The sequence below is a fragment of the Cetorhinus maximus genome, chromosome 5, assembly GCF_964194155.1.
Source record: "Cetorhinus maximus chromosome 5, sCetMax3.hap1.1, whole genome shotgun sequence".
In the NCBI taxonomy this organism is placed as follows: domain Eukaryota; kingdom Metazoa; phylum Chordata; class Chondrichthyes; order Lamniformes; family Cetorhinidae; genus Cetorhinus; species Cetorhinus maximus.
Window position 1 is genome coordinate 91,321,362 of NC_135883.1, and position 24,327 is coordinate 91,345,688.

General features: G+C 43.8%; 1 protein-coding gene across 6 annotated transcripts in view; it reads left to right on the forward strand.

Annotated features, from left to right (window-relative positions):
* mcm9 (minichromosome maintenance 9 homologous recombination repair factor) overlaps window positions 1–24,327 on the forward strand; it is a 58,153-nt gene that overhangs the window by 25,944 nt on the left and 7,882 nt on the right. For 5 of the 6 annotated variants that reach the window (XR_013576628.1, XM_078542187.1, XM_078542189.1 and 2 more), the window contains exons 8-10: window positions 6,956–7,075; window positions 10,918–11,092; window positions 23,970–24,172. Coding sequence is in view for 4 of the 6 variants with exons in the window: in XM_078542187.1 (XP_078398313.1) it covers window positions 6,956–7,075; window positions 10,918–11,092; window positions 23,970–24,172 (498 nt within the window). In the remaining 2 variants the exon portion in view is untranslated. Of the gene's footprint in view, window positions 1–6,955; window positions 7,076–10,917; window positions 11,093–11,610; window positions 11,751–23,969; window positions 24,173–24,327 lie in introns of those variants that run through there. The other variant, XR_013576629.1, reaches the window with a different exon arrangement.

Genomic DNA, 24,327 nt, shown 5'->3' on the forward strand with positions numbered 1-24,327 from the left:
GCCTTTCACCATTTGGAATTTCAATGTCATTGTCCTACTGTTACAGTTTGATTTGAAGTAATGTTCTAGATCTATTTTGCCTTTTATTACCTTGCATACGTTTGTAAGATCACCTCCTAGTCTCTCTCTTTCAAGGATGATAAGCCTTACTTTGTCCCATTTATAATTCTATTTTGGTTAAATGGGTACAAGGTCCAAATGTGTTTAATATATAAATATTTGCAATATGTGGGCATTTTAATTAAGGCAATTTCACATATAGCTCCCATGTGACTTCCCATGGTATTTGTAAGTACTTAATAGTCCATAGTACTTCAATTACTTTTGCATAGCATAGTGTGAAGATATGTGGGAATTTTTAATAATGCTCATGCACAGTGGAAGATTTAAATTTTGGCCCAGAGAGAAAGGATATACTAGACATTCAGATAATGAGGACGAGATCAAAACTGCTGAGAAAAGGAGCATGGAGCATAGAGCAACAGCATATCAATTCAACATGGACACACTCAAAGCACTCTAAAAGGAAAATGGCCTGAAAAAGCAAATGATGGACTAAGTGGTGATGATAAGACCAGTGGATACATCAGCTATCACTGTCAAAGTGTAACTGCATGATACAAAGAATGTTATAGACATAGCTGCAACCCAGTCTGATTTAAATTTTTGAAGAGTGGGCTGAATGTGTCCAATATTGCTACCTGGCTGAAGAAGATGACCAGTTTTCAGAACTCAGTTTTACAGAACATGGAAAGCATCAGTTTCCAACAGGAGAATGGAAAAAGTGTCAAAATTTTAGGAAGCTTCATTGCACCAGAAGATTGGCAGAATCCAGTGTCCTTTAGCAGACTAACTTTAACATAGCATTGGCATGTGTAATAATGGTGGAGATAAAATGGAACATTGCAGATGGGGAAATACTCACTAACAGGAACTAGCAAATGGTCTGCTGGATAGAGCACAACTCTGAGCTTTATTCACATGAGCTGACTATCTCTCTGCCTGTGCTTGATGAGTTTCTGCAGCTACCTGTTATGTATGAGCTTGATGCAGAATCCTCATCACTTGAACTTGAAAAGGCCATTGATTCCCTAGCAGCAAGGAAACAACCTGGGAAGGATGGAATACCAGCTGAGTTACTCAAGTATGGAAATCCCCACCTCTTGCCATACTTCCAAGAATATCTCCTCCTTCTCTGCTGGAGGATTGCAAATACTGCTGTGGCACTCCTCAGCAGCACTTGGAAGACTTTTGCCAGAGTCATCCTAATGAGGCTGCATTGACTAGCTAACAGAATTTACCCAGAGGCACAGTGTGGGTTCAGAGCAGGCAGATGCAAGGTAGACATGATCTTCTCCCTACATCAGCTTCAGGAGAAGTGCAGAGAGCAGCAGACACCACTCCAGATACTAGAGAAAATCAGCTGTCCTCACAAGCTTCGCAGTCTTAAACGGTGCTTCCATGATAATATACATGGCACCATTCAGTTCAATGGCACTACCTCTGATGGCTTTGAGATCAAGAATGGGGTGAAACAGGGCTGCACCTTAGCTCCTATTCTGTTTTGTATCTTTTTCTCTATCCTACTGGCCTATATTTTCCATGTGACATGGAAGGAGTGTACCTCCACTTAGCTTCAGATGGGAACTCCTCAACCTATCAAGACTGAAAGCCAAGGCAAAAGTTCAGCAGGTTCTGATCAGAGAACTTCTATATGCTGATGATGCTGCACTAGTTGCCCAGATAGAAGACCAGCTCTAAAGGCTCATAGATCATCTCTCCCATGCCTATGCCATGTTCTCCGTCACCATCAATGTCAAGAAAACAATGTTACAGGACAGGATGGTGTGTCTCCGTTTGTGATTAGATTCAATAACACACCGCTGGAAGCAGTTAGTAAATTCTGCTCCCTTGGATCCATGGTGACAGACAGCCTGTCACCTGACGAAGAGCTCAGCACTTGCATTGGAAAGATAGCCACCAATTTTGGCTGACGAACAAAATGGATGTGGAGAGACAACAAACTGTCCCGCAGGTCTAAAATGCTTATCTACAAGGCCTGTATCTTCAGCGCATTGCTGTATGGCAATAACTTATATCTACCAATATAAAAGGCTCAACAACTTCCATCTCTGGTGTCTATGGCACATCCTTGGCATCACATGGAAAGACAAAATCACCAATGAGGCAGTCCTTTCTAGGACAAATATGAAAGCATGCTAGTGCTAATCAGACAAAGAAGGCCTCACTGGCCTGGGCACATGCACAAGATGGAAAATAGCCACATCCCCAAAGGTATGCTATATGGGGAGGTAGCCCAGGCCAAGAGACCTGCAAGATGCCCGATCCAATTCGACAATGCTGTCAAAAGAGACATGAAAGCCCTCAACGTTAATCATGACAAATGGCAAACTCTAGCTGACAATCAACGCAAATGGCAACACTAGCTTTGGGCAGGAACTTGCCACCTTGACAACATGTGGCTTCAGAAGCTCCAAAGCAGATGCCAGCCCTAAAAAGAAGGCATCAGCAGAGATCATCCAGAATCGCCTTGTTCAGTCATCAAAAGAAACGTGGCAGATGATTTCATCTGACTTTACCAAAGTTTAGGGGCTGCATTTCCATCTTTTCTCACAGATGGAAAAATGCCAATTAATAAGGAACTTTTTGATTTACGTTTAATTGAAAGACTGTACCGCTTGAACAATTACCCTGCAGGTGTTGTCAAGGAGAATACAAATATTAGATGACTGGAGACCTGATGGTGGATCAGGTTGAGGAGGCCCTATGTCGGGACTGTATTGGCAAAGAATGATGTACAATCTAGAGTTGACAGTGTTAACAAGGTGCTATATCAAAGAAATAAACTGTTAAGTTTATGGTTGGCGGTAAGAAATAATTCATAGGCTGTGATACCTACAGGCCTAATCAAACTTAATAGCTAAGAACTATAACAGTTAATAGACCATTAGCAGTTTATTGTGAATAAACTGTGAGGAATCTGGGTGTCTGAAAGCCTGCATACCTTCTTTGTATGTGGTAGAAGACTGCCATCATATCTGGTTTATATTAGTGGGTGACTAGCACTTGGGAATCGGTATTTTAACCAACTTTTCTCAAAGGATGCAGCTGAATTAGGATCTGAGGGCTGGATTTTTTGGAGCCCACTGCAGTGGACAAGATGGCAGGCAGGCAGGCCCAGAGACTGTACGGGAGGCTGTGCGTCAGAACCCCGGTGGTGAGAAAACATCCCCTAATGATGCCGGCGGTGGAAGGGTAAGCAAGCGGGAAATTCACCTGTTATCAACAGGAACTTCTTAAATATTCAAAATCAACCACTTGTATGCAATTTAAATGTAATTTAATGCAGCCTCCCCATTTTAAAATGAAACTGATTTTGAGTCTCCCGTGCCTTCAATAACCCTCCCATTTGAATGCTGGCAACTTATATGTGGCTTACGTGACTCATGGTGAGAGCTGTTTTGACTTGCAGGAGAGTGAGTCACGGGGAGCTGCATTGTCTTTGGAGATTTTTTTCTCTTGTGTACAAGCTTGATGGTCTCACACTCTGAGGGGCGGAGCCTGTGGTAGGAGGTGCCTAAGCCTCCCATTTTGGATCTCGCCCTAGCATTGCGGGCCCTTTTGTCCTTTCACAAGGCAAGAGAAAGTAAGGTTTCCAGTGGTGCTGAGGAGACCCCCTCTTATTGCTGGATTGTCCCCTCTTCCCATGAGGTGGCAGGTTGTCCAGCTGTCCTTCCAATCCTCATGCTCTCAGGAAATCTGGGTAAGGGGCAGAGGAAGGTGAAGATTCATGTGACACACACACGCACACACATGCAGCCAATGGAACTATGGAAGCTGGTGAGGGGGAACGCTCTACACTTCAATGCCTGTGCTGGCCCTTAATAATTCAGTGCCCCTACTTTTCCCATCCATTTCTTTGCAGTTTGAAACTCAAACTCACCTTTGTAGTGTGGAGGAGGTCATTCCTCTTTTTATGGCACTGGACCCAGTCCCTTGATGGAGCACAGGACTGCTCACCTCCATGGCGACCTCCATCCAAGGCTGCCTTGGTCATTTGTGATGGCCTTTTGTGGCCATCAGCTGGAAATAGAATCTTCCTGTGTTCCTGAGTCTCCTGGAGGAGGTAGCGCAGCGAGCTCTTGTTGTACCGTGGGGTGATACGCTGGGTGGATTGTGATATTTTTTAACACAGCTGAATCCGTTGACGACATGGACTGAACTTTTAGGAAGATGGAGATTTCTTCTACCTGGACCCTCAAAAGCTTTCTGTTGCAATATTCACACATCTGACAATGCTGACCACTTCAATTGCAGTCCTCCCTCAGAAAGATTGCATGCAGAATTTCAGCTTTTGGACAGGGCCTTCTGCCCTTTAAATATGGCGCTTTCTGCTGCAGGGGATCAGCTGACATAGGTCTCCTGATGTCAGAGCAGCCCCTGCCATGAGATCCAGCAGCAAGGCCCACATCACCCATATACGTTTGCAGCCACATAAACGGGATCAGCGGCTGCTTCCTTCCTGCGCCAGATTCCCAACTTCTTCTAGAGCCACCAGCAGACTCAGCAACACTAGGATAAAATCCAGTCTGAATCTTGCGATACTGATTCTTGGAAGGATAGACATTTCTATGGAGGAGCATTCAACGAATGAGGGTTCCTCTAAGAACTGTTAAGTTGATGTATTTAGCCATTGACAATGATTGGTTCCTTAACTCTGATTGGTCATAACATACCGCTTATGTCTTCTTCATTTCTTTACTAATTTGTGACAATCTTTATAATAAATGGTGACCTTCAGTAGATGTTTAAATTTGTCTTTAAAAGCAAAAAATTGAAGTAATTCGAGAATTTTAATTTGAGAATATTTTGACCCAATAAAGAACGTGTATGTAATGTGTCATGTGATACATTCAAACATAATATGTTTAGCGGATTCAATTAAAATTTTGCTGTCCATTTCAGAACTTCATTGCGGGTACAGTAAGTCCTCGTTTAATGTTTCCCTGTTTAACATTTGGCTTTTAATGTTGGTAAATTAATAGTGCTTGTAATCTTGTTGACCATTGCGAGATTCGTTTTAACATCGCTTCCTGCGAGACCTGATTGGCCATTCTGGAGAGAAAAGGAACACCCTGACATGAAGTTGACATGTTTCCAATAGTACACCTGCATACCATCTTACGTAACCTTTGGCCTGGATTCTCACAATGACGGAAAGCCCCTCTGTCATTGTGAAAATGGTGGATGAGCCCGAAAATTGGAAGTCCCACACCGACCACAGCACCTACTATTTTTCTGGCAGCGAGAATGGGGTCAGGTTGTGTTACATGCATGTGCATGTCACGGAGGCCGTGCCCATAGAAATCGGCAGCTGCCTCCACTTGTGTGATTTTGGTATGAGAGGTGTCTGAAATCTGACATGGATAGAATTGACCTGGTAGAGCAGGTCTGAATTTGTGGGTCCATTTGGATAGCCAGGGTACCCTTTTAGTGAGGTAATGTACTCCTATGGATATGGACCTGAGACGCCTTTAAGGAGGTCAGGTACCCTTTGGGAGAGGGAAGGTGCCCTTTGGGATTGTTAAAAGTAGGCATGAATGTGCATAAACTCATTAGAACTGTAAAAAAACAACTGTAAAAGGTGTCAAGATGAACTGTCAAAGGGAGCTGTCAAGGCATTTAAAACTCCTGCCCTTTATTCTTTGAAAAAACTGTGTGGAGTGTTAACAAGTAATTGTTTGCTATTTCACTCTGCTGGTTGGCATAAGCCTTACTGCTGAATGGCAGGAATGTGGCGTTGAGGTTACAATCTGATCAACCATGATCTTATTGAATGGCAGAGTGACCTACTCTTGTTCCTAATTTGTATGCACGTATGGGGCTTGACAGTGAGGCATGGGTGGCCATGGTGGGTGGGGGCATGAGATGGCATGGGTTGGCATGGATTGCGCATGGGGAGTTAATGGGGATAGAGGGAGTGTGAGGGCTGTTTTATGTTTTTCTGGTTTTTTTAAAAGCTTCAATTCAGTGCTGGTGCACCAAGGCTTGCCCTCTGCCCGGTCTGCCTCGGCACCCGGCATCCTCTGCACTCGTTCTGGAGTCACCTGACCTGACTCCCAGGGAACCACATCACCCGAAATGAAAATCCAACCTTCCAGGCCATTTTCTCCCAGGTCAGGTTTGTCTGCGCTGTTGAGCCGGGTGCGAAAATCCATGCCTTTGTTTAGCAATCCATCACTAAAAGTACAGCTCTTCACTGAAATCCTTAATTAATACATATACTTTTATGAGAAAGAAATCTTTTTAAAATTCAAGTCTTAAATCAGCTTATTCAAAAAATAAGAGATCTCCCAAACTTAGAGTCCACCGAAGGAACAGAGCAAATTAACAAATGCTTTCACAACACACTGGAGCACCTGTGTCTCTGGACAGAATCACTGATGGACAAATTTGTGAAGTTCTTGTCTTATAACTTAGCACCGCACAAATCATAAGATTCCAGAAAACAAGTTCATATATAAATACTGAGATTTATAAATCCATAGTTTTGAATAGTATTCTGAACTATCTACAGTGTTAGATAGTAAATATATTATGGCAACTTCTTTGTGATTTTTTTCTTTTCCTCCCCCAAAAAGGATTAAATTTGAATACAAATGATGATTCTACAATCTTGGCACCCCCTTGGAAGCAGTGATATTTGCACATATTGCTTTTTGGAAAATTGTAGGGGTGTGCAATCCCTGTTTTCCCAAGATGTGTTTCCATGATTGTCATTTCCTTCTGGAGACTTTGATCACAGCCTCATCACAGTAAATGCACCTGACTGTTTCACCTGTCAATGAGTGATGCATGCTCAATTTCCTGGTGCAGTTTGATTGTGTCTAATTAATTAAAGGAATATGTGTTCATTAATTTCTTTGTTTTGAAGGAGAACCCCATCTCTTACTGGTGGGGGATCCAGGTACTGGGAAATCTCAATTTCTTAAATATGCGGCAAAAATTGTGCCTCGATCAGTACTGACGGCTGGAATTGGATCTACCAGTGCAGGCAAGTGAAATGTTTAAATACCATAGAATAAAAAAATCTTGTAGCGCTTAACAGATTTTGCAATTTATGATTAAGAAATATGTATATATGGTACACACAATATGCAATCACTTTTATAGTGTTTAGTTTGGAATTTTTCTTTAAATACTTATTTTGGCCTGACTAATTCTGATTTATTGTGTAGCATAGAGAAAATGAATCTGTTAATTGTAAAAGGGAAAATAGAATAATGTAGTTATACAATAGTATACTTTAGTAAAGGGAGGCACCAGAGCTGGTTGAGAAAAGTGCATCCAGAAAGAATTATGCAAACTGGACTTTCTATATCAGTGATCAGAGTTTTATGTATAACATCAAGGTATGGTGATTATAGGGGAGACTGGTCAAAGGTCTAGAAAATTAGGTAAGTAGATATTATGATGGAAGAATGGAAGTTAATGCAAATTAACACATATTTGATAGTTATGGAAAGAAAATAACATTTCAGTGTGATTATCAAATGTTCACTGGAATTGTTAACAGTTTCCAACTGTTGCTAATGGTGAAATTAAGTCCTTTAGATGGAAGTTGAGAGTAATTGATTACCAAAAGAAGTTAGTTTAGTCTTTTATAACTTTTGAATAAAGGAAGCTTGGAAACATTGTAATAGTATCCAAAAAAGTGTATTGATGCATTGCCTAAAGTTCAAAGGGAGGTGATAAGGATAATATGATAAGGTGACCATAAAGATCATTCCCGTTTCAAAATGTCAAGTTTGGAATTGAATTTGTTCTCTTTGGGAAAAAAATTGACAAGGAACATGGTTCATATTTTTAAAATGTTTTAAGACTTGTAAGATGTTAAATGAGGGACCTCAAATGCCTAGTTTAACAAAAAAAACCAGGATGGCTGTTTACCTCTGTTGACCCACTAATTTCACAAATATGCATCTTTGAAAATGCAGTTTGTTGTTATATTGTTAATTCCTGAGTAACACAGGTCGTCATCTATTTTTTTCTTGGAAGATACATTTGCATCTGACTTTCATTTTAACCCTCAGTATTTTCTTGGGTGGATGGGTGGGTCTTTTAATTTCTGACCTTAAACCAGATTATGTTTTCTATGTTGGGGCCATTAACATATATTTTCTCTTATTCTTTTTCTTCCTACTCACCTCCCTCCTCCCGACTTTCAGATTAATTTTAGCTGCTGCCACTACTGAGATGGGTTAATCCAGCACATACTAGCATTTGGATTTGGGCTTTCCTGGTTTAAATTGCTCAGCATGAGGAGTTTACTGTGTTCATATTTTAAATGATTCCTTCAACCTCCCCAGTACTGTGGCTGGAATAACGTATTGTTACCATTACATCACCCTCTACCCCACCAATTGTCAATCTCCTCCTGCCTCTTGCCCATATTCATTCCTTTCAACTTTATAACATCAAAGGTTATGTGGTTTGTTGGAAGGAACAAACTTGATTTGATTTTCTGAAGTTCCTTCAATAACATATGTACAGCATTATGTTATTACCTCATTTTCATATCCAATATTTTGTCTTGGTGTGCATGGTGAATGTATGGCTCTTTAAAGCTGATAATTTGTGACATGTTTAAGGGGGGGAAAAAACCCCATTGAACTATCAGCAGGAAAAGCTGCATAGGACATGATACTATTAGCTGTTAGCTTAAAATCTCTAAGAAAGATATTAAAAAGTTGTAGTCAACAAAATCATAGATTCTGTAGCTTTAAGATTTATTTTGTATCGGTAATGTAACATTCTGTTTGAAGACGTTACTTGCAGGTAACCTTTTCATGGCCTGTCTGTATGCAATTTATATAAGAAGCAGTTCTTCTAATGATTACATGGCTTGGGATGCTTCTTATTTTAAATTTCAGTTATTTGAACTCACTCAATTACCACATTTTCCTTTTGGTGTGATCTGGACTTCAGAGACATGCCTGATGGCATCACTATTGCAGTAATGACAGTGCATATTGGTAGACACCACATAATAAATTGTTTAATTCCAAGTGGTTCAGTACTGTGGAAAAGGGGAGGACAAAGCTCTATTTGCTGATTTGTACAGTTGCCACCATTTGTCAAATATGATTGATAAGGTTAATTGTAATTCCAGGATGAACACTAATAACCCCAACATTACAACCCAAACTCCTTATTTGTTCAGGTATTTTTACTGAAATATTTATTTATCTCCTTTGCACAAAATTTGTTCTCTAGAATGCTTCTATTTTTATAAACGTATCTTCACACACTTTTTCCCCTTTGGGGAATAGTGGTGAGGTGGTGGAAGGATTCCCAAGTTGATTATCAGCCCATTGAACCAAATCATGAATACTCCTTCCGTCCTAGTGTGGGACTTGAACCCAGAGCTTCTGGCTCAGAGGAATGGACACTACCCACTGTGCCACAAGACCTCTAATGTTTCTATTAAGAACATTTATCCTTAAATTTACAGCTATGTTTTAAAAGATTCTGTCAGTGGTCAAATTAAGTATTGTACCCTGCGATGTTATATGCAGTCTATGACAAGAAATACAATTTCATGGTATCTTTCATTAAATTCAGTGAAATAGTTGCAGAATTTGTCAATTTTTGATTAATAAGCCGCTAATATCTGATGTCCCAGTCCTACTTTAATTATTCTGAGCACCAAAATTAAATTCACTAAGGAAAATGTCTAATATCAATGCATTAAAAATCTTTTGCCTACACACATGTCCTGAGAACCTTTCCTGTTATAAGTTCACATTTACAATAGACATTGCCTATGTAAACTGCCATGCTGTGATTATACACTCCTGCTAACAGCATCAGTGTAGTGCTTCAATTTTCCATCTCCCATCCCCTCAGCCTGTGCAATTATCACCTCTACTTCTCGGTGTCCTAAATTGCTGCATGTTTTGTGAAAGTATTGTAAAACAATAAGGTCAAAATGTATGACTTTAAAATTGGGATTGAATTACTGCACACTTTGGTCCAGTTATCAAATCCCTATAACCTGAATATTATCCCCACCTCTTCTAGCAAGTGCATTGGTGCTAATGCAATTTGGCTGCTATATATGTTGGATGGCTTCTGTGGTCAAAAAATTGTGATGCTAAATGAAAAAAAAAACTGTGTGGTGTCATTGGTACTTTGCAGAGAAAATACACAGAAAATTATTTAGTCTGTATTGGTGGTTTGCCATAACTTTCTTTTCTCACAATAATGGCATTGCATAAGAGCAGTAGAGACAGTAGCAGCATTAGAGGAAAGACGAGAAAGGCCAAATATAAAACTTAACCATTGTGAAAAACTGGTTAGATTACCTGAACTGCTTGGTTGGTTATTGTCATATAATTTACCTGATACACATTAATGAAGTCCAAACCACTTAGTGAGCATTTATTTCTGCCCAAAATTTCCAGCACATTTAATACACTGGAAGCAGCCTGTAGATTTGTAATTGACAGTAATGGTAATTTTAGTGCTACGATCACCAATTTAAATTTGACGGTTTAGAAGTTTAATAGCAACAGCTTTGAAACACATACCATCAAGATTGACACATATTGCTCATGATGGCTACTGGATCAAAAATCTCAAACACCCTATGAACAAACTATGGGATATATTTATCACATAGTCTGCAGTGATTTGAGAAAATTCCCCATGTGAAAGAGCAACAAGGTATGGGTAATAAATGCTGGCCTTGCTAGCGCTGTCCACACTAGGAGAACGAATGGATTTTTAAAACAGTGATAGGAAATGTACGCTAGTTGGCTTTCACGCCCCGTGTGAATCACCACATGATATTAGTATGTACATATATTGTTTTGCTCCCTCTGTTTCCTATAGGTTTGACTGTGACTGCAGTAAAGGACTCTGGTGAGTGGAACTTAGAGGCAGGAGCGCTGGTTCTAGCAGATGGAGGGCTATGCTGTATTGATGAGTTTAACAGTATTAAAGAGCATGATAAAAGCAGCATCCATGAGGCAATGGAGCAGCAAACTATAAGTGTGGCAAAGGCAGGGTAAGATGCTCATTCCCACCTCTTGAACCTGTTAACTGCGAAGGTCAAAATACTGTGGTATTTGCTTTCAGATTGCTTTCCAAAATCTTTATATATCTGTGCAATCAGCCTATCTGACAGCAGAAAAAATTATCAAATTTTAACAACAAACCATTTGGACAACAAGCCAAGACAGACATTAGACTGTTCTGAAGGCAATTATGTGGCCAGTGTTTGATCTAAATATCCTCAGTCATCTTGGATTAAAAGGTGGAATGTTGTACAGAATGTTATTGGAAAGTTATCTTAATTTTGTCTCGTTATTATCTCAATAATAATCTCATTATTGATGATTTTATTAGCTTACAGTATGAAGTACTATCAAAATATTTTTGCTTAAATGTCTATTGTTATTTGGTGTCATGTGATTCAATTACTGTATAGCTTTATTTTAATATTACTACAGTTTCTGACCTGACATGGTGACTGCTAAACAAACTTTCTATGCAAGGCTCTAAGAGTGTATTTCTGATCTACAGCTATTGTGCAGCTGGAAGTGATGTTGCATGTACAGTGCCTAAGTGGTTATGATACTGAACTAACAATTTGGAGATTGAGGATTTAAAACTCACCATGACAAATTGTGAAATTGAATTCAAATTAATCTGGCACTTGGTGAGTCAGCTGCCAGATTGTTGTAAAATCCAACAAGCTTGCTAATGTCTTTCAGGCAACCTGCATGTTACTCCAATTCCACAATATGTAGTTGACTCTAAATACTCTCAGAGCAACTGGGCATGCACAATAAATGCAGCCCTGCCTGTATCTCCTACATACTGAGAACAAAGAGAAAAATAGCCCTTTCCCTTCTATCTGTCTGACTCAGGCTCCATTTACTTTCTACCAGTAATGCTAGATAAATTTTAAAACTGAGTCTCTTGGAAGCACTGCATCTCTAATTTGATTGGGCAGATGGACGAGCCTCAATTGCAGTGGCGGAGATGGAACTCTACTGCAAACTTCCACGTCCAACTGCTTGCCCATTTTTAAAGTGCAGATGAATCAACATCTTGTGCTACATAACGTTGGCAAGACTAAAACCATTCTCCCATCCCCTAGGCTCCTACCAGAAATGCTTATCCCCCAGTTGCATCCCCTTTCTGGCTGCTCTCTGGTTGAATATGATTTTGCACAACCTCAGCACCCAACTTAACCCTGAGCTGCAATTCAAACCCTAAATCCGTCAGCGAACTGAATAACTAGGGTTGTAGAGAGGGCTTTAAACTAAATGGAGGTTGTGAGCAAGAATTCATGGTGTATCCGGGACAGTTTCTTAGAACAATATGTTGTGAATCCAACTAAGGATCAGGCTATTTTGGATCTGGTAATGTGTAATCAGGCAGGTTTAATAAATGATCTCAGAGTAAAGGATGCCCTGGGAAACATTGACCATAATATGGTAGAATTTAGCATTCAGCTTGAGAGTGAGAAACTTGGGTTGGAAACAACTGATCTAAACTTAAATAAGGGTTATTACAAAGGAATGAGGGCAGAGTTGGCCGGAGTGGACAGGGAAAGGAGTTTAGCAGAAAAGACAGTTGGTGAACAATGGCAGACGTTTAAGAAAATAGTTCATGACTGACAACAAAGATATATCCCAGTGTGGAAGAAGGACTCTAGGAAGGGGATAAACCAACCATGGTTAACCAAGGAAGTTAAGGACAGTATCAAAGTGAAAGAAAAAGCATGCTATGTGGCAAAGATCAGTGGTAAGCCAGAGGATTGGGAAAGTTTTACAAACAAACAAAAGATGGCCAAAAAAGTAATAAAAAGGGAGAAAATAAACTTTAAGGGTAAACAAGCAAGTAAGAGCTTCTTTAAATATATAAAAAAGGAAGAGAGAGTGAACATAGGCCCCTTAGAGAATGAGACTGGGGAAATAATAATGTGGAACCAGGAAATGGCAGAGAAGTTGAATAAATACTTTGCATCAGTCTTCATGGTAGAAGACACTAATAGCATTCCAAAAATACTAAATAATCAAGGGGAAAAATGGGGGGTGGGGGGGTGGGGGGGGGAAAGAGATAAATACAATAACTATCACTAGAGAAAAAGTACCAGGGAAACTAATGGGGCTAAAGGCTGATAAGTCCCCTGGACCTGATGGGTTGCATCCTAGGATATTAAAGGAAGTAGCGTCAGAGATAGTGGATCCACTGGCAGTAATCTTCCAAGAATCCTTAGATAGGAGAACAGCCAGTGTAACACCCTTATTCAAAAAGGGAGGGAGAGAAAAAAAACAGTTAACTAGAGGCCAGTTAGCTTAACATCTGTCATTGGGAAAATGTTGGGGTCTATTATAAAGGATGTAATAGCAGCACATTTAGAAATACATAATCTAATCAAGCAGAGTCAGCATGGCTTCATGAAGAGAAAAACATGCCTAACAATTTTATTAGAATTCTTTGAGGAGGTAACAAGCAGGATAGGTAAAGGGGAACCAGTAGATGTAATATATTTGGATTTCCGATAAGGTACCGCACATCAGACTACTTAATAAGATATGAGCCCATGGTGTTGGGGGTAGTATATTAGCATGGATAGAGGATTGGCTAACTAATAGAAGTCAGAGGGCAGAATTTTGCCCTTGACGGGCGGGCGGGCCCGACCGACTCAGTGGCGAGCGGGCAGCCGATTGCTGCCGCTGAAACGGGGAGCGTCGCCATTTTGCGTGGGCGGGCCAATTAAGGCCCGTCCAGCCGGTTAGCGACTCCCATGTAGAACGGGAAAATAGTCGCGGAGGCGGGCGTGCTCAGAGCGCCGGTCCCAATGGGGAGCCGGCAGTCTGTTTAAAGAGTGGCCAGGCAGCCTCATTGAGGCAGTGCACCATGGCCACTCGAAGAGGGAGAGAGACTGCTGTCAGAGAGTAGGAGCAGGAGGAGGGGGGCAGGCTGCAGGAGAGGCCAGCAGGGGGGCCATTGTGCCCCTCGCTTCTCCGATGCATGCCTTGCTGTCCTCCTCCAACAGGTGTCCAGCCGGCAGGATATTTTGTATCCAGAGGATGGGAGGAGGAGGGCCCCCCCATGTCACCAGCCAGGCGTGGGAGGAGATGGGTGACACAGTAAGCACCCATGATGATGTGCGGCGCACAGGAACCCAGTGCCGCAAGAGATTCAATGATTTGTTGCGCTCTGGAAGGGTGAGTACCATGTTGGCCTTGGCCATTTGACCCAGCACGTAGCCTTAGCCTTTGAGCCCACCACTGCCCCCACCCCCACATCTTGCTATCATTACTGCATTGGGCATTTGGCGCACACTAGGTGGGCAAACAGATAGTGACCATGTTTACATCAGCCTTAGTGGTTGAGGAGAAGATGGGTTCTCCCCGCAGCATATGTTGGTGTTTGTCTCATTTGAGTAGTCTGGGGGCAACCTGCAGGGGAGGCAGCTAGACACATACTCAGAACTCAACACATGCCTTATTGATGGTGATGAGATGGTGGAAGGGGAGCCTCAAGGTGTCATGGCCAAGAGCCATCTGTTGGCCTCGGCGCCGCACCTAGATGTGCCTCCTTGCCATGGGCGCTAAGACCCGTGTGCTATTCAAAGTGATGGACGCCGAATGTGTCCAAGGTGGTTGTTGGGGGCGGGGGTTGAGAGCAGCCATACCATCTTCTGGGGACTCATCACCAGTAGTGTGGACAGGAGCCGCTGGAGGCCTCAGATGGGCGACTGTGGTTGGGGTGCGGCGTGTGCATGCAGAGTACATGAGCGATCAGCCCCAATAAGTCCTCTTCTCTGTTCTGCAGGCAAAAAGTGAACACAATCAGCGCCAGAGGACTGGAGGTGGGCACGCCCTGCTCCAGTGCCTCACTACCTTTGAGGAGCAGGCCATGGAGCTAGGGAGGAGGCAGGCAGCCAGGGCGGCAGGTGGCGGCGAGGCTGGGGTCCAGCGGGCAGGTATTTTAGGTCCACAGTCCCATCCACTCTCTCTGCCCACCATCCAAACCACTGATGGTTGCTGCAATCGTTAATGCTGCAACACTGCTCATTCACAGACTGAGACACTCTGATGTGTGGGTCATACACAAAGGTCCCTCGTCCCCTTGAGGATGCGTGTCTCCACCACTTTCCAAAGTCACCTTCTCCCATTTGTGACCACTATCCCCATGGCCTAACATGCCATGGCATCGCTGCTGCACAGCCAAAGACGTTTTGCATCTTAGGGGGGTTGGAACCTCCACCACCCTTTCAGCCAGTGCACCCCACATTACTCTGTCCAGAAGGTCCTCAGCACCTCAGCTGTGAACCTCATGGCACTCAACTTAAATAAATGCCACCATGTTACTCATCCTGCGCCAAGGGAAATGTTGCCTTCTGCCCACCCGGTCTATGCCCCTCCTAACGGTATGAAGGTCAATAGTGTGACCTGTCAATCTCCTGTGATCCACGGCAAATGTCGCAAGTGTTTGCGATGTTTCCTCAGCACCACTACTATCCAGGCCAGCATTCATCCAGGTCAGGTACCTCTGCACTCTCCCCACTCCTATGCTACATAACATGCCATGTGGCATTCCTGAGGCCATCTGACCAGCCTGTCTGTATGCACGTCTAATGGTTGGGCCTCCTCTTGACTCTTTTCCACCCCACCAATGTTCGTCTCCTTAGGGTCTTGAAGGGCGAGTGACTTATGAGGCTGGGGGGGAAAGGGATGAAAGGTTTAACTGACTGTACACTAACTGATGCACTGTACTTGTTGTTAATTTCAGCATCACCACCACATGGCCGCGCCCAGAGACACCGGAGCCCCCCCTCCACACCTGAGGCCCAAGTCGTGCAACTTGCGGCACATCATTTCAGCCAGCCAGGCACCAGCACAGACACAAACACCTTGGTGGGGAATTTACCATCGGCTAGTGTCCCAGGGCACAGTGGAGAGGGCACTTCACAATCACTGGAGGAGATGGTAGGCACAGAGAGTGCCGATGGCGCCAGCAGCCGGAGGGCTGCAGGGGACCAGGCACATGCTGAGTCCGTCACTGATGACGTGCCTCTGGAGTTGTCACCAACGCCGCAGCTGCAGGATAAGTGGCAGGAATCGTGTTTGCACATGGCAGGGATACATGAGGGTGTGCTTCAGTTGGTCTCTGCGATGGAGGAGTCCAGGCAGAGTACACGTGAAGGCATGAACCTCAGGGCAGAGCTTCACGCTTCCTCCACTGAGAGATTAGCGACTCTCATGGAGAGGGGGTTCAATCGGATGGAAAATCTTCTGATTGGGTTACGCTCTGACCTGCAAGTCCTCACAGCGGTACTGGCCACGGGTGGTCATTCCTAATGTGGGAGATGTGGGCACCAAGCGTCGGCGCTCGGTGCCCATGCATCTGCGGTGAGCAGGGAGGTCCAGTGGGACTTCACGTGGGCGCAGCAGCTGCCTGTCGTCGCTGCGAGCTCCTCTCAGGGCGCTCCGGATGAGGGCAGCAGCTCCTCCACCCCTCTGCCAGTCAACGTTGCTTCCGTTGAGGTTGCGACAACTGGGGAGGTGCCAGTTCAGGAACTGGCCACTCCCTCCCAGGCGGGGCCAGCACAGGCTCCACGGGCCAGAGGACGTCTGCCAAGGTCATCGACGCCAACAGTACAGCAGAGTCAGCAGGCTGTCTCACAAGCCACTCCGAGCGATGGGGTGGCACCAAGACATAGCACCCGCAAACGTAAGCATAAGGCACATTAGGCACTCCATGGGTTTGTCACTGGTGATTTTGTGTTGGCATTATATTAGGGAAAATATACTTATGTTTGCCATAGAGACGTTTCTGTTTTATGTTGGACAGAATAAAGTCCACTTTTCTGACCATGGTTTCCTTTGTGCTTCATTTGTCTTTTTCATAAACATCCCATGAGTGTTTGAGTGGACATTGATGTTTCTGTACTAAGCCCTTAGTTGCAGCTGATAAGGTGGAAGATGTAGCACCCAAGTGCCACGTGTGGAAGCGCCAGACAATGCTGGTCCTGCAGGTCCATGTGTGTGGAGCTAGCTGAAGGTTCTTTGGATTAAATTGTCCCCGGTGTCCCTGCCTCCTTGGTGTAGTACCGGGTCGGCGTGCTGCCCCTCATCATCACCCTGTGCTTCCTCATCCTCTGAGGCACTGCTGGATTCATCATGTGCAGCCTCATCCACTGCGTCAAGGTCTTCATCGTCAACTGCATCCCCCCTTTCCAGCGCAAGATTGTGTAGAGCGCAGCATGCTACCACTATCACAGAGACGTGATCTGGGGGGTACTGGAGATCGCCCCCTGAGCGGTCCTGGCAACAGAAGCGCATCTTGAGAAGACCGATGGCTCTCTCCACCACAGCCCTTGATGTGCCGTGGCTCCTATTGTACCGCTGCTCAGCTTCTGTTCCTGGATGGTGGAGAGGCGTCATGAGCCACCTTCTGAGGGGATAGCCCTTGTCACCCAGCAGCCATCCATCCAGCCGAGCCGAAGCACTGAGGAGCCCCGGCACCTGGGAGTGTCTGAGGATGTAGGCGTCTTGGGAGCTGCCTGGGTAACTTGCACAGACTTGCAGAATCTGCATCCTGTGATCACACACTATCTGCACGTTCATGGAGTGGAAGCCCTTCCTGTTGACAAAGGCACCGGGCTCACCTGCTGGCGCCTTGATGGCCACATGTGTACAGTCTATTGCACACTGGATGCAGGGGAAGCCAGCAATGGCCACGAAGCCTCTGGCTCACTGTGCCTGACTTGCCTGGTCGCAGCGGAAGTGGATGAAGGTCAATACCCGTCTGAACAGAGCATCTGTAACCTGCTTGACACAAGTGTGGACAGCTGATTGGGAGACACCGCAAAGATCACCCACCGGCTCGGAAGGAGCCAGAGGCATAGAAGTGGAGGGCAACTATAAGCTTCAGAGCCGCTGGCATGGGGTGTCCACCCACATAGTTAGGAGATATCTCAGGGCCAATCGTCTGACAGATATAGTTGACTGTCTCCCTTGACAGTCTGTGCCTCCTTTGGCACTGCACCTCAGTCATATTGAGGTAGCTGCTTCGCCGCCTGTATACCCTGGCAGCAGGATAGTGGCATCTTCTGCGGCTCCTTCCACCTTGGACAACCTCTTGGCCCTGCGCCCTTTGTGCCTGCGCCTGGCCTCCCAAAGGTGGCTCCCCAAAGGTGGCTCCCCTGGAGGCTGATCGTCCACTCCTGGCCTCCTCCTTATTCTATCCCTCCCTTCCTCCTCAGAGGAGCTGCCTCCAGTGGAGATCACAGAATCACAAAATCACACAGTGCAGAAGAGGCCCTTCAGCCCACCGAGTCTGCACCAACACGTGAGAAACACTGTCCCATAAACCTTTTTCAGAACCCATACCCCCAGGCTAAATGGAGGCCTCCGGAAAGCTGCAGGCCCAAGAAAGATTACTGTCTGCAGACTGGTTTCAAAGTACACAAAAAGCTCTTGAAAATCGATGTGAACTGCTAACAATCAAACAGGCAACTTTAAAACACTTTGTGCATTAAATACTTCATGGAAAACATGAACAACCCCTCTGAGTCCACATATCCCGCCAGTGCATGAGTTTTATTAAAAATTCTCCTATCCGCCTGCCCATTGGGCCCGTGCGCCGACCCGAAGTTCACACGGGTCCCTCAAAATCGTCGACAATTGGCAAGTTAAGGGCCTTAACGAAGCCTTTAATTAATGGCGGGCGCGCATCCTACTGCTGTGCGCGCCCGCCGACCGAAATATCGCGATGCCACACGCTGACGTCGGGACACTCGTGCGACATTTTAAGCGCTGACGTGCGGGCTCCGCCACCTGCACGTCAGCCAGAAAATTCTGCCCAGAGAGTTGGGATAAGGGGGGCATTTTCAGGATGGCAACCTGTAATTAGTGGAGTGCCACAGGGATCAGTGCTGGGGCCTCAATTATTTACAATATATATTAATGACTTGGATGAGGGAAGTGAATATACTATCGCCAAGTTTGCGGATGACACAAAAATAGGTGGGAAGGCAAGTTGTGAGGATGACACAAAGAGTCTACAGAGAGATATAAACAGGTTAAGTGAGTGGGCAAAAACTTGGCAGATGTAATACAATGTGGGAAAATGTGAGGTTATGCACTTTGGCAGGAAGAATAGAGGAGCTGAATATTATTTAAATGGAGAAAGATTGCAGAAAGCTGCAGCACAGAGGGATTTGGGAGTCCTTGTGCACGAATCACAAAAAGCTAACATACAAGTTCAGTAGGTAACAGAGAAGGCAAATGAAATGTTGGCCTTTATTTCAAAGGGAATAGAGTATAAAAATAGGGAAGTCTTGCTAAAACTATACAAGGCACTAGTTAGACCACACCTAGAATACTGTGAACAATTTTGTCCCCCTTATCTAAGGAAAGATATACTGGCATTGGAGGCAGAAGGTTCACTAGGTTGATCCTGGGTATGGAGGGATTTTCTTATGAGAAGAGGTTGAGTAGGTTGGGCCTGTACCCTGTACTCACTGGAGTTTAGAAGAATGAGAGGCGACCTTATTGAAACATATAAGATTCTTAGGGTGCTTGACAGGGTAGATGCTGAGAGGTTGTTTCCCCTTGTGGGAGAGTCTAGACCGGAGGGCATAATTTCAGAGTAAGGGGTCACCCATGTAAAACAGAGATGAGGAAGAATTTCTCCTCTCAGAGGATTGTGAACCTGTGAAATTCTTTACCGCAGAGGGCTGTAAAGGCTGGGTCGTTCAGTATATTCAAGGCTAAAAAAGACAGATTTTTAATCAGTAAGGGAATCAAGGATTATGGGGAAAAGGCAGGAAAGCCATGATCTCATTGAATGGCAGATCAGACTCAATGGGCTGAATGGCCTATTTCTGCTTCTACGTCTTAGGGTCTTATGCTCACTGTCCCGTCTTTACCTTCACCCTAAGTATACCGAAATCTATGCCCTTGTCACATCCAGGCATAGTTTTTCCAACATTCTACTTGTTGGTTTCCCAAGCTTCAATATATCCAACATTCTCATGGCCACATCCTGGAGTGACTCTTGCATACTCATCACTTCTGTTCTCCTAAATCTTTGTGGTTTCCAGTTCTCAGTTAGTCATTTGGTAGTATAGAACTTGAGTATTGCTGAAAAAGAGACACGTCTTACACTCATCAAGAATTCACTTCACAAGAATACCAATATAAGGGAGAAAATAATAATTTATACTATATGTGAAGAGAGCGATGATTGGTTGGCAAGTGGCCTTGCCATGAAGAATGCACCACATGGTGACTGCCAGTTAACTGCCAAGCATTATTTGAAATTTAAACCAGGCAGCTTGACCCTGATTGGTCAAAGCATTGCCCTGAGGAATGAGTCAGTGAATGGCTGTCACTTATTTTGTTTAGCTGAAACAGGCGCAGTGTATGTATATGTTGTTTCTGTCTGAAAAGAGCAGGGCCCTGTGTGACAATATCTGTAGCTTCCAGTACACACAAGTGCACCACACTGCGAGGCCGAATGACGCTCTTAAATTGGTTGTCAGCGAAATTCTTAGCATGCTGAGGATTATTTAGTAAATGTTGTCCAATCGCAGAATCGCATCTAATGTTGGATAGTGTATTTTGAATTTTGCAAGCACGGTCTGCTTGGCTACGGTCTGCACCTTGCCCGTTGTGAACAGCAGCTGAGACATACTGTTTGATACAATCCGCCAGTCTTTGGAATGAATGGCCGACCTAGCATCACACTGGCACTGAAATTCATGCACCACATTACTCATTTATGTGATAGGCAGAACGTTTTTTTGGCTTGATGGCAGCATCCTGTTAGTGGCGATTACCACTCCTGTTGCTACTGCATAGTAGCAGCGTGAAACAGCTAGCTTCATCTGTTGCTCAAATTTTTGAGATACCTTGCCCGTCCAAGGTAATCAGAGGTATACTGGGCACTTTTCAGGGCCAAAAGTGGTGACCTTAGGCCCTCATGAGATTGCATGATATACAACGCAAAATAATCTGGTCAGGGTAGCCATTATCCTCCAGGATTCCTTTGATGCGCCCCATTTCAGCATCAAGCTTGCATGATGAGCAAGTGGCTCGGGCCCTTTTAACAAGGTTGCCAGTAAGACAAATCTTATATAGTTCCACATGCCTGTGTTTGCAAAACTCAAAACACAGTGTCCAACCTTAGATGTGATTGGACAACATTTGCTAAATAATTCTAAGTGCGCTAATAATTACGCTGACAACTAATTTAAAATTGTCAGTCAGGCTCACAATGTGGCACATTTGCACGCACTGGAAGCTACATATATTAATACACAGGGCTCTGTTCTTTGCAGACAGAAAGAACATGTAAATACGATGTGCCTGTTTCATCTAAACAAAATAAGTGACAGCCATTCAATGACGCATTCCTCAGGGCAATGCCTTGACCAATCAAGGTCAAGCTGCCTGGTTTAAATTTCAAACAATGCTTGGCAGTTAACTGGCAGTCACCATCAGTGATGCATTCTCCAATGGCAATGCCACTTTCTAACCAATCAACACTCTCCTCACATACAGTATAAATTGTTGTTTTCCCCTCATATTGGTATTCTTGCGAGTGTCCTGATGAGTGCAAGACGAAAAGCTTAGACATGTCTCTTTTTTTCAGAAATACACAAGTTCTTCATTTATAAATCCTTCCATAACTTCCTTCAAAACCAATATTTCAGTCTGTTCCAGCTCTACATCCCTGCTCAGACACTCTGCATTTTGGACTCTGAGCCACCATGGCCTTGCTGTTCTCTCCACCATCAGCAGCGGTATATTTGATCAGAACAGATCTCTTCCTAAACCTTTCCTCTTACTACATTTCTCTTCATATTTAAAAAAATATCCTTTAAAACCTACTTTTTTGATTACCTCTTTGGAAACTTTGCCTGATTCAACCCTCTACTTCTACCCAGCTTTGACTCCTAATTTATGAAGGGCTATGGGCTGGTTCACTTCACATTAGCTGTAATTTTAACAAATATTTTTTAGAATATTTTGAATAGGTAGCTTTTCAATGTTACAGTAATGAGATAATATTGGATAATAAATTTCTTCCTTCTCGACCCTGGCCTGTAGTGTGTACTGAGACATTGGGCTGGATTTTCATCTTTGAGGTAGGTGTAGGGAGATTTCCAGATGTTGCGATCCCACCTCCTACCCGGCAGTTCCTGCTAGTGCTATTCTCATCGCGGGGAGGGAAGAGGGGGAGGCCTTGGGTTAGGCCTGAGATGGAGATGGAGACAGAGGTGGAGCTAGGCCAAATCCGAGGCGGCCAGGTTAAAGGCCCACCTCTGTTTGCTGAGATATTGGCCTAGTTCTGGAGATCATTGTGAGGCCCCCATAACTCTCACCCTTCTAACCCACATCCTCTACCCCCTCATCCCCCCCATACCTCCATCCCCGCCCCCCCCAACCCCTACTCCCATTACTCCCACATCCTCCCTCAACCCACACACTCTCCCAAACCCCCTGTCCCTTGTCACCATACCTCTTACCCTGACACCACTTTAACCCATATACCCCTTACCCCTATGCACCCTCAAATTCCTCATATCTGCCTCAACTCCTCCATTCCCCCTTACCTCCAATATTTGCCAACCCATCCAACTCGCTCACCCAGTATCCACTAAAACAGAACTCACCCCTAGCATAACATTTGGAAGCCTTTAAAAAGCTTATAAACCTGCCAAAATAAGCAAACATTATTTGAATAGGCACTTAAAAGATCATTATCCCCTTAGAAGTTCATAAAGTTTGCCTATTATGACAGATTTATTTGAATAGCCACTTTAAAAACCATTATCTTCTTAGAAGCTCATAAATTTGTCAAGCTGAACAAACACACATTCCCCTTGACAGCTGAGTAAATAAACACCACTGAGAAGAATCCATTAGTGGTTTGAAAGGCAGCCAATCATTCATAATGACATTCTATCGAACAACTGTTTTAACAAGCCTACCTGAGCAGAATCCTTTGGAGCCTTTGAACACAGCCATAAACTCAACCACCTGTCAAAGCATTGAAACAGCCAAACAGATGGCTGAGCTGAAGTTCAAGGAGAAAACGAAAGCAATGGCAACATTTCACACAGTCAGATGTGGATTTCAAACTGGGCGAGCCTTTCAAAATTGTACAATGCAGAATAGCAATTAATTCAGTGGATAATCTACTCTAATGCATCTGACTAGTTTTTCACCTTCACGTTGCTATTCTTTCCCTTGTCAGCTTGCCAGTTGTCAGAAGTGACAACATGGTGATCATATTATTTAATGGTAACTTACATTTTCAAATCAAAACCCAATCATCGCTCACTGTGGTAAAAACAGATATAACGTATGATGCAGCATTTCATAATGACGTGAAGTAGGCAACACCATTTTCACTTAGTTTTCATTTGGTTCCCGCCTCAACCCTGATTCAGTCATGGTCCTCAACACTTCTATCCTGGTGTGATTTAGGTGGCGTAGCAAAACCCACCCTCCTCCATCAAAATTGCAGAAGTTCGGAAATGTCCACTTCCGCAGTGGTGCTGACAACGTCGGTACGGCAGTGAGCAAGCTCATGACTGCCCTCTTATCCCATGCTGGTGAAAATTGCCAGCAACGGAAACTGGAACCAGAATCCTGGATTTGGGTCCCGCCTGCCATTTTTGAAGTCTGCCCGACACATAAGACCCATGTTGGGATGGGAAAACCAGTGAGGCACCATATAAATAAAAAAAACGTTGCTACAATTATAACTGGTTTCAATACAAGAACTTGGGATATGAGTAACAATTCCACTAGAATTGTATTAAAAAGTGTAAACAGGACTTTTTCTACAAGCAGTATTCTAACATAATGGATTAATGCTAACCATCTTCTCTACACATTTAGTCTAGTGTGCAAGCTCAACACAAGAACCACTGTACTAGCAGCTACAAATCCAAAAGGCCAGTATGATCCCAATGAATCTATTACTGTTAATACGGCACTTGCTAGCCCACTCCTGAGCAGATTTGATCTGGTATTGGTACTCCTGGATACCAAAAATGAAGAATGGGACAAAGTTATAGCTTCTTTCATTCTGGAAAACAAAGGTCTGCATTTAAGATCAAAGAAATCTATTTTTCTTCCTTTTTTCGTGATTTTATTTAATATGCTTGCGATGCCATTTTAATCGTTTTAACAAATATTTGCCAGTTGCATAAAATAGTTTGTATTAATTATAGAGCAACATATCTTATGTTCATAA